Raw genomic sequence first — 18,537 nt, forward strand, 5'->3', positions numbered from 1 at the left:
TCGAATAATGAAGAGGTATGAATCGATCTCCCTTTTTCGCTATTTTTTTAAAAAAAAATTTTTTGTTGTGATAGATGTTATCGCATGTTGTTGTTGTTATTCTTATTGTAGTTGTTCTTGTTTTATCATGATTGATATGAAGAAATTGTTAATTGATTTCTAATTAATTTAGGTTTTCGTTCTCAATAAAAAATTAGGGTTAATGTTTTGATTAAACTGAATAATTGAATTTTCGTCAAAAAATTATGTCCGATTTGTATGTGTTGGTCTAGTGTTTTTATTGATTGTTCATACTATTAATGTCGATTTAATGTGTCTTACTATTTGTGCGAAAAAGTTAGGGTTAGACCTAGTGAAATTTAGTAATAATGTTCGCCTTATTTTATGCTTTTCGAAATTGCGATCGATTTTCGTATTAATGTGCGATTTTACGTCGATTCTATGTGTTCATAGTGTTCGTAACAAGGCCAGGGTTATTATGACATTGTGAAATGTATAACTGGACTTGATTTCAAGAAAATTGGGATAAATTTGGGGATTAAATTTTCATAAGATATTTGACGATGTTACAATATCATTATTCTGATAAATTGTTACAAGAAATTGACATCGTAACATTGTTATCGTAAATTGATCTTGTAACATTATTACTACACAAGATAATGCAGTTATTATTGAGCAAAGGTCAATATTTTTTTAATCGAACTTGCAATATTATTATAACATTATATATTGGATGTTGTAACATCATAAAATAATATTGTGTGCTTTTGTCCAATTAAATTTAATGGTATAGCATTGTTATAAACTCAAAAGAGTGATGTTAAACACTAATAATGGTCAAATGTTGTTTTAAATTTCAGAAATTCAAGAAGAAAGTTTGATTAAGCAACACAAAAAGTCAAGTTGCGCAAAAAGATGGTACATACAAACAAAGAGTAAGACACCAACATGAAGATATACGTGAAGATGACAACGTTATTGAAGTTGAAATGCTAGTATAGAATTTTAACGTTGTTGTGAGATTTTGGCGTGGGATTATGATGTAAACTTTAACATTGGTGTTTTGTGGTATTATGTAAGAAAGTTAACCTTACCTTTTGCCATTGAAATGAATTCAAGTTGAAACTTAAATATTGTTACAATATTACTTTCATGAATCAATTATGTTACAATAATGTAAATATTGTAGTAGCGCCACCGTAATGATGTTAATAATACTAATACAATAATAATTAAAGACTAATCTCTACCTTCACATTTTTAAATTAATTTATACACTCTGTTATATACTAAATGAACAAGATAATTATTACTCTATCGTTGTTCTCGTGTTATCTTGTAATGATTTCTTAAAGAATCGTATTCTTGTAACATTGATCTCCCTTTGATGAAGTAAATTAAAAGATGTTACAAGAACATTATCACTTTAAAGTAGCAGGATGAGGATTAGTTGTATAAGTGTTAATGTACCGAACTAAATAATATTTCTCTTAATATTGTCCAATGTTACCTTGATAAATAAGTTATGCAACAAATGTAAATGTTACTATAATAATAATCGCTTTGCTTATGAAAAATAAATACATGAATGAAAGTCGTTATTGTATTACAAACAAAACATTAAAAGCTCGTAAACTCCATTATGTTGAACCTCTTTGTAGCGTCGATGTAAACTTTTGAATGGTCGCAAAAATCGCTTATGAAAAGAAGAAAAGATCACTCGAAAGTGTTCGGAGGTCTTGATCATTAACAGAGGATGACCGATGATTATGAGCCTCATCGAATTCACTAAAGACCCCTTCTTCAAGTATAAATATGATATAGCAATCAATCCTTGGTAAATTGATTCACCCTCGAGCATGAAAAACATTGACAACGATTAATATAAAACTATATTGCTATTATTATGAAAGACTCGTATTAGAGTAACAATGTTATTGTTATCAGTAAATATTGAAAAACAAGTTATGTTTTTCTTGTTATGGAGACCTAGTATTATGTAACAATGTGACAATAAAATATCAACATCGTATGACATTGATGAAATAAAAAGAAAATCGCCAAACAAAAAAAAAAACAAAATGCAAAGGAGTAACAAAATTATCGTACACATATTCTTACGATCCATACAACTAATGAACATAAAATCGATGAAAAAAACGTATCGTAAAAATTATTACCGTAACATTGTTATTGTAAAATGTTAAATTATTAGTGTAACATTGTTAGTGTTACATTATTACCGCATGCTATCTTTGGAGTTATTATGTATCGTTGAACCGAACTTGAAATATTATTACAATAACATTATTCGTAACATTGTTACTTTGCACATTGCTCTCTCATTTGAGCTAATAGCCTTTAAACTAACAATTGGGTTATAAGGAATGAAACAAGAATATAATACATACAAAACAAGAATACTTGGAGAAAACATGATAAACATTGACACAATGCCAACTACATTATGTCATGTAGTAACAATAATACAAGAATAATAATAATACAAAAGAATAATGTTACAAGAACATTGTTCTTTGTAATAATACATTGTTACAAAGAACATGTGCCGAGAATTTTACAAAAGCTAATTTAATCGTCTCGGTTTATCCCCAATTTTCATGAAAACAAATCAAGTTATGAATTTCACAATATCATAACCCTAAATTTTTGACAAATAATATAAATACATAAGATCGACAACAAACAGTATAAAAATGATATTATAACACGATTCAACAACTCATAAAATTGCACTATGAACACAAGCGACATGCAAATTAAACATAATTTTTTGACGAAAAATCAATTACTCAGTTTGAGCAAAACATTAACCTTATTTTTTTTTTGTTGAAAACGAAAACCTAAATTAAACAGAAATTAATTAACAAGAACAACAACAAGAACATGCGATAACATCAATCACAACTAAAATTTAAAGATTAACATGAATACAAAAACTAATTAGGCGCGAGAATCTCGATAACAACAAGTAGACAAAAGAAATACCTCAAAAGTATGCGTTAGAAATTGTAAATTAATATCATTTGAGTAAGAAATTCGATTGAAGGTATGTCATCGAAATATGCGATTTTCATTGAAAGATCTAAGATTGGAGATTGATTAAGTTGTTTAAATTATTGAAGTGATTCAATCTTGTATTGATAGAATCATGAATTGCTTAAATTGATTATATCGACATTCAAAGTTGAACATCAATTTAAAAAACAAAATTCAATAATAAAATCGATTTGTTGCAATTAAATAAGAATTTGGAAAGTAAAAACAACTAACCTTGAGATCGATTGAAGATGACCGATCGAAATATGCGAAAGCAGAGTCTAATTAAAGTGTTTTGATTGATTGAATCTTAAATTGCAAAAAATTGTGGATGAATTGCAAAACGCATTTGATTTATTTGGAAATCGCCAGAATTGGGGATAAATTTAGGGTTTAGAGAAGTTTGTGGTTATAGTGAGAGGCAAGAGAGAGAAAGTGATATTCAGTTATGACGGCTGAACATTGAAAATATGAGGTTTTTATATGTCAATCAATGATTAATCCCAGCCCTTGATTTGTGTTAGATCTAATGGTTGAGATTAAAATGCTAGACTCACCTAAGATACCTAGACTCACTTGATGCAATTTCTATATATATATATATATAAGATAAGCTCGGTTAAATTTGAGTTTTGATGGCAACAAATTAAAATGTAACTTATAAACTTTAAAAAACTCAAAAAAAATACACATAAACTCAAAAACTAATGAAGCCGGAGGTAGTACATCCGATGTATGCTCATATTTCTCCATAACAAAGGCCGTCCACCAAAGAAAACGAAGCAAGATCAAAAGTTCAAAGACTTTGTGGCAGTCAACATTAAACGAACCAGACTTTATTAGCATGAATAACTTTTCCCAGCAAGTTACAATCATCCAAGACACACAAACTAACCAGCTCGACTCATTCTTGACACATAACCAAGTATGAACACAATTGTCCAAACACGTTCTTGAAAAATGAAAAGGGTAGTCGTGTCTTATTCCCATCGAATCAACCATCTATCCGACTATAGGGCAAGACACCTATGGTCGCCTCACCTCGCCTCTGCCATCCATTGCTTTTCTTGAAGTATTATGATTTTGATAAGATTAGTAATTAATTCCTTGCCTTATTCCATTATACGTCATATGAATATATAGTACATACCGTGCTAGGGTTACAACTCAATACGACTCAATACGGGCCTTGGACGAGGCCATACAATATTACCCTATTCTACTCTATTACCCCCCTCAAGTCGAAGCATAGGGATTCAATATGCCCAACTTGCTAACAAGAGACACAAACTGTGAAATACGAAGGGCTTTAGTGAGAACGTCAGCTAATTGAACCTTGGTAGAGACAAATGAGGGGGCAATGAGACCAGATTGGATGGCATCTCGTACGTAATGACAATCAATCTCGATATGTTTGGTACGTTCATGAAATACCGGATTCTGAGCAATATGCAGTGCGGACTTACTATCACTAAAAACCGAGATAGGAGATGGATGAGAGACTCCCAAATCGGATAACAAGCCTTTAAGCCACGTAATTTCACACGTCAAAGCCCGTAGGGCGCGATATTCTGCCTCTGCGGACGACAACGAAACAGTGGGTTGTTTCTTAGTTTTCCAGGAGACCGGAGATGAGCCCAAAAATACAAACCAACCCGTGACAGAGCGACGAGAGAGTGGACATTTTGCCCAGTCGGAATCACACCATCCCATGAGCTGTAGGTCTGATGCAATAGGAAGAAAAATCCCCTGCCCGGGCGTACCTTTCAGGTAACGAAGAACACGGAGTGCGGCATGCCAATGGTCTTGTTGCGGTGCACCCATAAACTGTGATAGCACATGAACAACATAAGATATATCGGGCCTTGTGACGGCGAGATAAACAAGACGCCCAACGAGGCGCCTATATGGTTCCGGATTACCAAGAGGAGGGCTATCAGAACGCCCCAGCTGATGGTGCTGCTCCATAGGCGTGGATGCAGGCTTACAACCAAGAAGACCCGCCTCTAAGATAATATCTAAAGCATATTTTCGCTGACATAGGAAAATGCCATTTGAATTACGAGCCACTTCGAGGCCTAAAAAATACTTTAGCTCACCCAAATCTTTCATATGAAAACATTTATTGAGATATGCCTTAAATTCACCAAGAGCTGATAGATCATTGCTGGAGACAATAAGATCATCCACATACACCAATACATTCAAATGGACAGACTCGCGAACATATGTAAACAACGAATACTCATAATAGCTGTGATTAAAACCATACCGTTTAAGTGCGTGCCCAAGCTTTGCAAACCAGCACCGAGGAGCTTGCTTGAGACCATAAAGAGATTTCTTCAAGCGACATACTTGCCCCGGAGATGATGACTTGAACCCTGGTGCTAATTTCATATATACTTCCTCTTCCAAGTCACTGTGAAGAAAGGCATTATGAACATCCATCTGATGAAGGTGCCATTTCTTTGCCGAGGCCACGGACAAGAAGGTGCGAACCGTTGTCATTTTAGCTACAGGAGCAAAAGTCTCATCGTAGTCCACCCCCTCGGTTTGGTGATTCCCAAATACAACTAAACGAGCTTTTAAGCGCTCAATGGAGGAATCTGATTTGTACTTAATTTTATACAGCCACTTACTACCGAGAGCTTTCTTACCCGGAGGGAGGTCGGCCATTTTCTACGTATCATTAGCAATAAGAGCTTGCATCTTAGCTTTCATAGCATCTCGCCATCCCGTATGCTTCGCGGCCTCTTTGAAAGAACGAGGCTCGGTGTGACTTAACAAGGCTGCCATATAGGAACAATATGGGGGCAAAAATTTGTTACAAGATAAATAATTTACTAGAGAATAAGAGGTACCTGAAGGAGACGATGGGACATGGACATTCGAGGCACGAGATGGACTGTCATCATCTGAGAACTCGGTCACATAGTCTTGAAGGGACCTGGTAGGGATCCGTACACGCTGGCCACGGCCCAACTCAGCAGCAGGGGTGGCGGCAAGTGTGTCAATGGTACGGTCACACGCGGCAGAAGACGGTCAGGCTTGCTCGGCTGTTTCAGGCGGATCAGGTATTGGCTCATCCGGAATTTGCTTATCATTACGAGGAACAGAAACCTCATCCCATATAATACAAGGCCCACTCGGTGTATGTGGAGTATTGGTATCCTGGGTATATTCAATATCATATGTAGGCTGTAGAAAAGGAAATTGTGTCTCATAAAATTTTACATCTCGGGACACAAAAAATTCTCGCCTGTCAAGATCGTATAAATACCACCCTTTTTGACCCGCAGGATAGCCCATAAAGACACATTTTCTACTCCGACTGGCAAATTTGTCTCCCTTGGAGCGTTGATTATGGGCAAAACAAAGAGACCCAAAAACCTTTAATATATCAAAATTGGGAGATTTATTAAATAAAACGTCATAGGGTGTTAACCCGTCTAACAGCCGGGAGGGTGTGCGGTTTATGACAAAGGCCGCAGCCAAAGCACACTCACCCCAAAATTGAATAGGTACACCCGCCTAAAATCGTAAGGCTCGTGCGACATTTAAGATATGCTGGTGTTTTCTCTCAACGCGCCCATTCTGTTGAGGGGTACCCACACACGAGGATTGAAATAAAATCCCATTGGTAGCAAAATATGGTTTTAATGGGTGAAATTCGGTACCATTATCACTTCTTATAATTTTAATGTCAGCTGAGAACTGTCTTTTTATCATTGTGATAAATAAGAGAAATTTATTGGGTACGTCAGTTTTCGCATTTAACAAATAAATCTATATTCCCCTCGAAAAATCGTCCACTAAGGTCAAAAAATATCTAGCACCTGACATGGATGGAGTATCATAGGGACCCCATAAATCGCAATGAACGAGCTCAAAAGTACGGGCACTTCTATTATTGCTTAAAGGAAAACTACTACGTATATGTTTAGCTCGGTGACAAACCTCACACGGCTTTGACAAAGTTTGTTTGCTAGTATGTAAGAAAGGAAGCAATTTAACAACATTCTCCGACGGATGACCCAGCCTCGTGTGCCATAAGCTCAAAGATGACTCAGCCGTGACCTAGTTCAATTATCATCGTCAGTCCGCAAGTAATATAGTCCATCGTGCCTCTCAACCATGCCAATCATCGCCTTCGTACCCTGGTCCTGTATGATACAAGTGGTAGCATTAGTAATAAACTCGCAATTTAAGGCGTCACATAATTGTGATGCCGAAATCAAATTACACTGTAATTGAGGGACAAATAAAACGGAGTCCAGACATAAGTTGCGAGTCAGCACCACACGGCCCAATTTTGAGGCTGAAACGGTTGACCCATCGGGTAAACCCACGACTTTACTGGGTATATTTTGCACATTGGTTAATAACGCAAAATTGCCCGTTACATGATAAGAGCAACCCGTATCAAGTAACCACTTACCGGAATGAGTGGAATGAGTGTGAGTTGGAGTACCGTATACGGTTACGCGAGAAGCGGAAGCATTTGGTGTATACTCATCGGTAGCAGGAGGTGCGACATTTACAGTGTTGGCAGCTGAATTACTTTTACCCTCACCCCTGCCATTACCCTCATCCCGAGAGCGAGAGGAGCCACTCCTCCCCCCACCACGACCACGGCCAGCCTTATTACCGCGAGAACCCGGAGGTTTTATTCCCTTCAATTCATACCACCATTCGGGAATTTCATCTAGTATGTAACACCCCCATATCCAGAGGAGCCTTAACTAGGCCTTCCCTAGCATATAAGGGCGTTACCATCTCGGTTGCCCGAGGTAAGTAATCATCAAAAGTCGATAAAAGAACATTTATAGTTGTATTACAAACGTTACAGCCAACTTAACCAAAGTAAAGATACAACTCGTGAGCTACACACTATCTATATCGAAACTCGTGAGAACTCCTCCCGCCAGGACTCCAGCTATCAACAACATTAACACTTGCTAAGACCGACTGCTCACCATAAGGGATCACGGCAGACACATAGAAACAACAAGACAACCACACAAGGTCAGTACTGAGATAAGACATGACAATACCAACAACATCTATCAACACAACACAATCAGTCACACACACAATCACACCCCCTCCAATCAATCTCCGTCGCCGATTGTCCACTGGACCAGCCCTGCCAGTGGGGGACCGCAGCCATACCCACCAAATCCCCGCTCATCATACCGAGCGATAACCCTGTCCCATTAATGTGCACATCCCCTCCCGTGGCGGGTTCCACGGAGGGCAAAACTAGGGCGTGAAGCCACTCCCGCAAGTGACTCCACTCAGCCGAGAACGCATCTCGAGAACCAGAGACAACAATCACAGACAGCCGCAATACACCGACAACCAACAAACTGTATATACCAACCGACTACCGCATATATGCTGCCACACAAATACAACCACAATACAACAACAATGACACGACAACCGACACACTAGACTATCCACAGAAACTGAGTAGGCGAACCTACCTTTAAGCAACTGCAACCACTTCATGCCAACATACGAAATATCCAGCAATCAAGCAACACCTATATCCATAACACAATCATCTATCTCTAACAAGCAAACCCTAACTGCAAAGACAAGGATACGGATGATGATGACGATATACCTACAAGAAGAAACCTGACAAAAGACCGCTACCCGACTCAAGCTATGCTCTCCTAAGGCACAAGAACCTTCAAAGGCTTCCATGGAGGTTATATGGTGAAGGGAAGGGAAAGAGGCGACCTAAGGATCTGAAGAAATGAGGCGGAAATGATTTGCGGATTTAACAAAACGCGATTATAAACCCTCGCTGAAAACCCGTTACTCGATCGAGTGGCCCACATACTCGATCGAGTGTCCCCTACTCGATCGAGTATCCAAGCTACTCGATCGAGTAGCCTCCACTCTATCGAGTACTACACATAACTCACAACCCAAGGTAACTTTGCCATGCACTTCTAAGGACTATTACCGCTCCCAAGGTCACTCAACGCTGGTCAAAGGGTCTCTAAAAGGGCGGGTATTACAGTCTTCCTCCCTTAAAAAGAACTTCGTCCCCGAAGTTCAACTCACCCAACCAAGGCACACAAAACGGAAACGAAACAACATCACTATCTCTTTTTTTTTGCATAGGTTACCACTCCCCGGAAATACCCTCCCCCATGTCATCATTATCAACTGTCTAACACTCCATATAGACCAACTCCTACAAAATATTACTTGAAATACCCAACACGCTATGAGGTTACACTTTCACTAGCAACAACCAACAACGCGAAACATGTCACTTTAGCACCACTAATGTACTCAACAATATAATTCTATTCCAACACACGGCCTCATGACTATCTTTCTATGACCGCCTTTTCAGTATACTATTCAACTTTACTTCAACATACAAGTTACTTCCACTAACAAGTGTAAACAATTATACTTCCATACCAGAGATGTGACTAAAGTCGTAGGAAACGTTATAAATAAACAACAACATAATTTCAAAATCGGCCTTTTTATTTTGCGACATTACTCTTCCCCTCTAAAAAGGAACTTCGTCCCCGAAGTTCACCACCAACTTACTACATATGTTACTTACTACTTCCATCTTGACATATATCCAAACCATGTCATTCATTATTGACATTACTCATATTACACGTACAACCAGTAAACCATAAAGATGTATGCAACCATATTCGAATAACTAGTCACCGTCAAGCAGGCATGTGTATATCATTTGCATTTGTATATGTAGAAGGACGCACTCCCGGTGAAATATAACTAGTAGACAATACGGATGTAAAATGAATGCAATAAGAACAATTACAACTTCACTATTCGTTGCAAATACGCCTCTAAAAACCAAGCACGACTTCTAACATATAAAATGAACGGTTCAAACACGTTACTAATCATTAATAACCATGTTAAACACCAAACATGTAATTATATAACCATTAAACAATTTTAATTTTACGAATAGTTCCTGTAACAGTGCTACTCGATCGAGTATATAGGGTACTCGATCGAGTGCCCGCTACTCGATCGAGTGTCTTAGCTACTCGATCGAGTAGCCCTGAGATCAGAATACCTCATTTCTGTCACACCTGCAGCTACTCGACCGAGTCTGGGGTACTCTGTCGAGTACCTACAGGTCAAAATCTTGGAAAATACCTGTCATAACCCACATATATATATATAATCGTCACATAACGTGAGTCGGGATGACTTCCCGACTCCCAAAATCCTGCAATAAAGTCAAACTAGCAAATCCGGCCTTATGGCCATCCGTACAAACCAAAATAAAAGTTCTAACTAACAACAACTACCATCATCCAACACCATCAACCATACACAAAGATAAAGAATAGGAGTATCACTCCTGCTGCTGCTGCTCCTCCATCATCTCATCTCCACCACCATTTCCTCCCGAGGTGCCCGCTCCTGATGACCCAATACTCGCATCAACCCCGCTCCAGCTTCAGGACTCACATACCATGGGGTCAAGCCACCATAAGCAAAGGACTGAGATGTCCCCCAAGCTGACTGATCCACCCCGTAAGAGTGGAAAACCCCACTATAGTCCCCGACTCCACTCCACCACACTGGATGTGGTCCCTCGATCATTATCCCCTGAGTGTACGTCATCTCATGCATATTCCAGAGTGTCAAAGTAGATGACACTCTCTCTGCCAAGTAGCTCGAACGCGTCTCCGGGGTGTCGAGGTAGGTGTAACACGGAAAAGGGTGCTGCTGCGGTGGTGCTGCCGGCCGTGGTCTAGTCTCAGTGGTCCTCTCCCTCACTCGACGGGGTCCTCTCCCCAACCTGGGCCTCTCCTCCACTACGGCCGCGTTCTCCCCCTTCTTTGGCTCGGGCATCACCTGGAGGATCGTGTCATCAATAAGGTACGTCCGCAACTGTCGAGGTCCATCATCATCCTCCTCCTCCTCATCGGAGTCCACAGCTACTACCACCGGGTCTAACGGCTCTGTCGGTGGGAGGTGCTCAGGAGCCGGAATCTTCATCCAGCTCATGCCCCACACCCTCCAAGCTAGGCTGCCATCAGCTAAAGTTCTCAACCATTTCAGGTCGAGGTAGTAGTCTCGGTCCATAATAGGCACCGGTGTAGCCAGAGGAACATACTCCGAAGAAGCCTCAAAGGAGGATAGCTTTTCAGCTAGCCGAGTGGCGATAGCACCACAACTCAAGTACCGGGTAGTGGAACTAGCCATCAAGGCAAGGCCAGCACAGACCATGGCAGGAGCATTAAAACCACCCTCTCGGTCCGCTCCGGGTTGAGGTAAGACATCAGAAGCAACATCTCATGATTGTTCAGTTTACTAATATCCGGTCTATCATAAAGGAGGTTCGAAATGGAACGAAGAAAGATCCTCAAGGTAACATGTTGAACATCATTAATCAACATGTTGCTTGAGGTGGGAGCTGGCTTTCCGGTAAGATAAGGCATTAGGCGGCAGACACCGCACTCAGAAGGGATCTCACTGATGGAATCCTTGGGAGGCTTGGCCAACCCAAGGTGAGACGCAACAAGGTCCATGGTCAACAAGAAACTTGTGTTCATCAAACGAAACTCAACAGTTTGTGCAGCTGGCTCGTATTTAAACGAGCTCATAAACTCCAAGGTAAGAAAAGGGTAAGAATGCTTCCTCAGCCGATACAACCCCGAAAACCCCAAAGTCTCAAATATGTGTCGGACATTCGTCTCAATTCCCAAGTCAGTAAGAAGTGTGGTATCCACACAAGGGGTAGGCCTCATTTTGCGTTTCTGTAACGCCACAAATCGCTCTCTCTGCTTAAAATCCACAAACACCACCGAAGGGTACTCCGGTACCGCGGGTACTACGGGTCCACTACCTTCCCCAAGCTCGGGTTGTGAAGCCCTCCCCCTCTTACTCTGACGGGTCCCTATGTTCAGTCTCGGCATCTGTTTCAGCATATGATTTAAACAGACTTGCATAGGCATGTAAAGCACATAACTCACACGATTGAACTTTGAATACGAAGCTAGATACACACTTTCACCAACAAGTTCCAATTTGATACATGAATTCAGTTTATAGCAACTCGGACGATCTCTATAGTTGTGAAAAGTTTAGCATGGTAAACACAATTTACTCACCCAATTCGGATATCATGGCATGACCCAAATGCTACTTCATGTAATTACTTGACATCATGTGAGATATTCATATACATTCATAGAAAGGTAACTTAAAGCATGTCATCATCCACCTTCAACATTAGAAGCAATTAACTCGACTAGGCTAGTCAGACGGTCTCTACGACTGTAACAAATTGACATATTCATCAACAATTAACATCACCATTATCATATTAAAAGCTTAATTCTTGCATATGCATTCATATCTAACACAAAATCCCAATTATAGAAAACGAAATTCAATTTGGGGCACTTTTAAGACGGAGTTTTAAGGCAAGTTTTAAGATGAAAATCACCAAAATTCACCTCCTAGCATAGTATGTGTAACATATAGTACTCAATTACATCATCTAACATGGAGAAAATAAGCAAAAATCAATTTTGATTTTGTAAACCCTAGAAAATTCGCCCCCAAATTTGGCAATTTCTATGCTATTTTTGGAGCAATTAATCATTAATAATCATGAAAGGGAAGCATATGAATCACATTACAACAACTAAAAGCAATAATTTGCCCATATGAATCGAAAATTTCAGATTACACCATCATTCTAACAAATTCAAAGTAATAAAAACATGTAAATAGGGAAGAAAATCATACCTTGATCAGATGGAAAGTAAAAGAACGAAATTAAACAAAGAAAACAACCCAAATCAATCACCACAACCACAAGAAGAGGAGAGTTTTTTTGAGAGAGATCTAGGGCTTAGGGTTTGAAATAGAGGATAGAATGAGAGGCATAAGAAGAAATAAGGGTTTTAAGAAACCCGTAAGAAACTCTGTACTGTAGCCTACTCGATCGAGTGCCTAGGGTACTCGATCGAGTGCCCTCTACTCGATCGAGTAGGTGCTATTTCGTCGAGTATCTGCAGAAAATTTCCACATCCCGACGTCATAGCTTCCTAACTAGATCGAGTGAGGTCTACTCGGTCTAGTAAGCACTCGCACTCGGTCAAGTAAGGTTGAGTACTCGGTCACAAATACGAAATAAATTGAAGATTCCTGCAAAAACAACATTGCGTGTCGATTCCAAACCATGTTCGGAATTCGTCACTAGTTATCATACTCACTCATGTATTACCATTACTACTCAAGCATATCATACCGTCTCATCAGAAAAAATTCATGTCATATCACGCTACAACAAATTTACCCAACTCGGTTTACCTGCTACCGAGTCATTCATATGCATAATCACGTCATCATGCCATATCTAAACTCGTCTTACCACATTGTTATCAGCTTATTCTCATGTTAATGCAAAACATATATTTAACGACAATTATTCTCATGTCATCCAAGTACATTCTACGTAGACAAATTAAAGTTTAGCATGTTCCAGTTCCAATATAAACAATTTATTCCACACAATTAAACACCACGCAAGCGAAAAGTTTCAATTATCAAGCATTGCATATACACATCACCAATTACCAATTCTCGTACTATATCTCAACACTTCCTCAACTATCATCATTATAGCTACGGTAGAAATTATAAACTCATATAGGTTCGCTACTACTAACAACTTAAAGTAAACACCAACACGTCCACCTTTCATATTACAGCATACACTCCCGCACTTTCACGCATTTCTATCAAATAAAACTCTTTTTACGTTTCTCATAGTCGTCGTATGAGCTCGCTAATTCTACCAAAACTTCACCACACACAATCCAAACGCAACTACCATGCCCATATCTACTTTAGCAAAGACTCGACCACAAATAGTTCTGACGCAATCATCATACACATGACATACATACACACGGACTCCACATTCCCATACCCTGTGTCTGGCTTAAGTACCATGGGGCCAAGATTTTGAAATGAGGGCGCCTACTCACCCAAAACCTACCATCAGCTGGGGCTCCCATCATACATACACCAGGTTCATTTTATTAGACTCACTACGTTCATTATTTTCATTAGTTACAGGTTCCAAAATCGTCGCTCTGATACCACTTTGTAACACCCCCATATCCAGAGGAGCCTTAACTAGGCCTTCCCTAGCATATAAGGGCGTTACCATCTCGGTTGCCCGAGGTAAGTAATCATCAAAAGTCGATAAAAGAACATTTATAGTTGTATTACAAACGTTACAACCAACTTAACCAAAGTAAAGATACAACTCGTGAGCTACACACTATCTATATCGAAACTCATGAGAACTCCTCCCGCCAGGACTCCAGCTATCAACAACATCAACACCTGCTAAGACCGACTGCTCACCATAAGGGATCACGGCAGACACATAGAAACAACAAGACAACCACACAAGGTCAGTACTGAGATAAGACATGACAATACCAACAACATCTATCAACACAACACAACACAATCAGTCACACACACAATCACACCCCCTCCAATCAATCTCTGTCACCGACTGTCCACTGGACCAGCCCTGCCAATGGGGGACCGCAGCCGTACCCACCAAATCCCCGCTCATCATACCGAGCGAAACTAGGGCGTGAAGCCACTCCCGCAAGTGACTCCACTCAGCCGAGAACGCATCTCAAGAACCAGAGACAACAATCACAGACAGCCGCAATACAACGACAACCAACAAACTATATATACCAACCGACCACCGCATATACGCTGCCACACAAATACAACCACAATACAACAACAATGACACGACAACCGACACACTAGACTATCCACAGAAACTGAGTAGGCGAACCTACCTTTAAGCAACCGCAACCACTCCATGCCAACATACGAAATATCCAGCAATCAAGCAACACCTATATCCATAACGCAATCATCTATCACTAACAAGCAAACCCTAACTGCAAAGACAAGGATACGGATGATGATGACGACATACCTACAAGAAGAAACCTGACAAAAGACCGCTACCCGACTCAAGCTATGCTCTCCTAAGGCACAAGAACCTTCAAAGGCTTCCATGGAGGTTATCTGGTGAAGGGAAGGGAAAGAGGCGACCTAAGGATCTGAAGAAATGAGGCGGAAATGATTTGCGGATTTAACAAAACGCGATTATAAACCCTCGTTGAAAACCCGTTACTCGATCGAGTGGCCCACATACTCGATCGAGTGTCCCCTACTCGATCGAGTATCCAAGCTACTCGATCGTGTAGCCTCTACTCTATCGAGTACCACACATAACTCACAACCCAAGGTAACATTGGCACGCACTTCTAAGGATTATTACCGCTCCCAAGGTCAGTCAACGCTGGTCAAAGGGTCTCTAAAAGGGCGGGTATTACATAGTAGGTCGAAGCACATGCTTCGGTCATGCTCTTTTCGATTACAATTGTTACACCGAAGTTGTTGTCGTTCAGTCCGAGTCATTTGAGAGGGGTCTTTAGGCGGCTGGCGGGAATCGAACCGTGGTTTTACATTGAATGTAGAAACATCAGTGGATGTGTCATTCGTGCGATCAATGCCCCGGACACGTTCCTCTTGAGAAATCATATTAAATGCCCGAGCCACGGAGGGCAGAGGTACTTGGGCTAAAATTACAGAGCGAAGAGACGAGTACGGGGTCGGGAGAAGGCCAAGAAGAAACTGGTGAAGACGATCAGAGGCACGACGAGCCGCATATTGCGTCCCACTAGTACACTTATCACAACAATCACATGTAATAATCGGTTCATGAGAATCTAATTCACCCCATAATTGACAGAGCTTACCATAGTAAACAGCTACCGACATATCCTCTGTTTGACGACAATCGCGGAGTGCGGATTTCAGCTGCTGAATTCGGGACCCATCAACAACGCCAAAATGATCGTGAAGGTCATCCCACATGCGTTTGGCATTCTTGTATTTTGGAAGGAGATCATGGACTTCGGGAGTGATCGTATGCGACAGCCACGAAACAAGCATAGAGTGTATAGTTTCCCAAGCATCCACCGTATGGAGGCTTGGGCTCGGTAAGGGTACCATTAACAAACACAAATTTTCGACGGGACTTGAGCGCGACACTGACATCATACGCCCAATCATCAAAATTGGTTAGGGTAAGACGGGTCGGAGTGATAGAGTCCCCTGGTCGGTCTTGAGGACCGAGGAAGTATGGGGAGGAAGCATCGATTTTAGAACTCCCTTCGCCGTTAGTCATGGCAGCTAGGGTTGAATATCGTAGGATTTTTATTTTGTTATTTTTGAAGACACTGATACCATGGTAAGATTAGTAATCAATTCCTTGCCTTATTCCATTATACGTCATATGAATATATAGTACATACCGTGCTAGGGTTACAACTCAATACGACTCAATACGGGCCTTGGACTAAGCCATACAATATTACCCTATTCTACTCTATTAGATTTGCATGCTTACTTCTATTTCAACAAATTTCTGACCTCTCACCTTGGCTATTACAAAAACAAACTTTCTTCCCGAAAAACTAGAGGAAAAACCGACGTGAACCATCTCAGTTCCCCATTTAATTCCCCATCAAACAATGATTTATGCACCTGAAAGACTGAAATACACGAGCACTGCCTGAAAATTACGAGGGTATGGCCTTTGCAAAATTATTGACGCTTCTCCCCATAATCTCATCGGAACGTCCCACTTAAACCTTCTGGAATTGAAATCAGAAACAATAAATTTACAATGAAACAACATTCAAACAACTTAAAATCAAAATAGCACAAGTATAAACTCATGATTTAGCTAAATTAGGTTTTCATCGAAAATACCGAAAATTATTGGATCAAAGTTGTCACTTAAACCTTCTACATTCGGAATCTAATAAACAAAAACGCACAAAAATAGCAATTAAATCATTTAAAACGCAATTACGAATAAATTTAGACTTTCCATGTCATTAATATAGGCATAACGGCATATAAATGTTTTTTTGTCACAACAGGGACGATTGAGACGATGTCGCATCATTGAGCGACAGAGATGTGGTGGCTTACTTGATGTTCGTCCAAGAAAGAGATGCGACAAAGATCAAGGCAGCACCGAAGAATCACGGTGGTTGACGGGATGGTTGTGAGAGAGAAAGTGATATGTGAGACTGACAAAAACGTAGTTGCTAAATCTCTCTATATATATATACTCCCTTCAAATATATTAGAAAAAGAGGAACATTAGGCTAAATAGGAGGGAGTATATAATAAAAAGAAATAATTAAAAATATCTCTCTTTTAAAATACAGTTTTCTTAAATTACACCCTTATATAATTTTTTTCCTAAAATTACTCCCTTAAAATGCATTTTTATCAAAAAATTGATTCAAAACTCCAACTTGTGTTGCTTATTTTGGCTGTTTATGAACTTATTCCGTTTGTGTCTTAGCCAATTTATACATTAAAAGGTATAGCAATGAATAAGTTCAAAGACATACGGAATAAGTCACCTAAATTAGAGTTTTGAAGCAATTTTTGATAAAAGTACATCTTAAGAGAGTAATTTTAGAAAAAAATTATATAAGGGAATAATTTATAAAAAGTGGATTATTTTTAATTTACCCTAATAAAAACACAAACTATACATCTAACTTTTTGCCACATCAACATTTATCACTTATTCACCAGTTTTACCCTCCACCTCATCAACACATTTCCTTTAATAAAATAAAAAATAAAGAAAAGACCACCCAACAACAACTCATCGTCATCGCTCATATTCATTACCTATTTTATAACAAAACGCCCACCATGCAACAATTCTTGAAGTCTGGATCCATTTACTTGTGTAACGTGATACGAATTGAGCAGCGGATTTTAGAACGATTTGGACAGTGCTGAGGACTGTTCGTACTAGGTACACGCAGACCTGAAACTGATCAATTTAAAGAACAAAAGATAAAAATTAACGGACTATTTTTGGCGAACCGAACGTACTAGGTACGACCAGTTCTGATTTTTGTATGTAAGGGATAGTGTTTTGAACAAGTAAGACCTATTACTTGATCAAAGTGAGTGAGACCAAGACCTATTGATCAACAACTCGAGAATTTTAATTAGAATCGCGTCCTAATCAAAACCAGTTTTGTTTCTAAGCAAGAAACGATTTTGTAAACACAAGTTTTTCTGAAATTTCTTAGATGATTTTATTCAAGCAAATGAAGGCATTATATAGCCCCATTGAGCCGTGCAAAAGGCTAGCAAAGTGAAGAGTTAGTCATTCACTCTTCACTTAATTACAATCATTAAAACTCCTAGTTCAATGAACTTAGACAACCATAAATCAAGCTAACATTTTATTTGTAAAACATAATCTGAAATGTAAAGCTAAAAACGTGAAATTGGTCCGTCCTCTCCTTGGTAAACGTGCCACCATCAGCTCCT

The 18,537-nt window shown here is 39.5% G+C and overlaps 1 protein-coding gene across 1 annotated transcript; it reads right to left on the reverse strand.

The window, feature by feature from the left end:
• Positions 1-7,145: 7,145 nt before the first annotated feature.
• On the reverse strand, positions 7,146-16,035 carry LOC141640496 (uncharacterized). Its single transcript, XM_074449275.1, has 2 exons — positions 15,537-16,035; positions 7,146-7,768 (listed from the first exon to the last, which is right to left on the reverse strand). Exons 1-2 carry the CDS (start codon positions 16,033-16,035, stop codon positions 7,146-7,148), a joined length of 1,122 nt encoding a protein of 373 aa, XP_074305376.1.
• Between the last annotated feature and the right edge of the window lie 2,502 nt (positions 16,036-18,537).

This window comes from Silene latifolia, unplaced genomic scaffold (assembly GCF_048544455.1).
Source record: "Silene latifolia isolate original U9 population unplaced genomic scaffold, ASM4854445v1 scaffold_85, whole genome shotgun sequence".
Classification (NCBI taxonomy): domain Eukaryota; kingdom Viridiplantae; phylum Streptophyta; class Magnoliopsida; order Caryophyllales; family Caryophyllaceae; genus Silene; species Silene latifolia.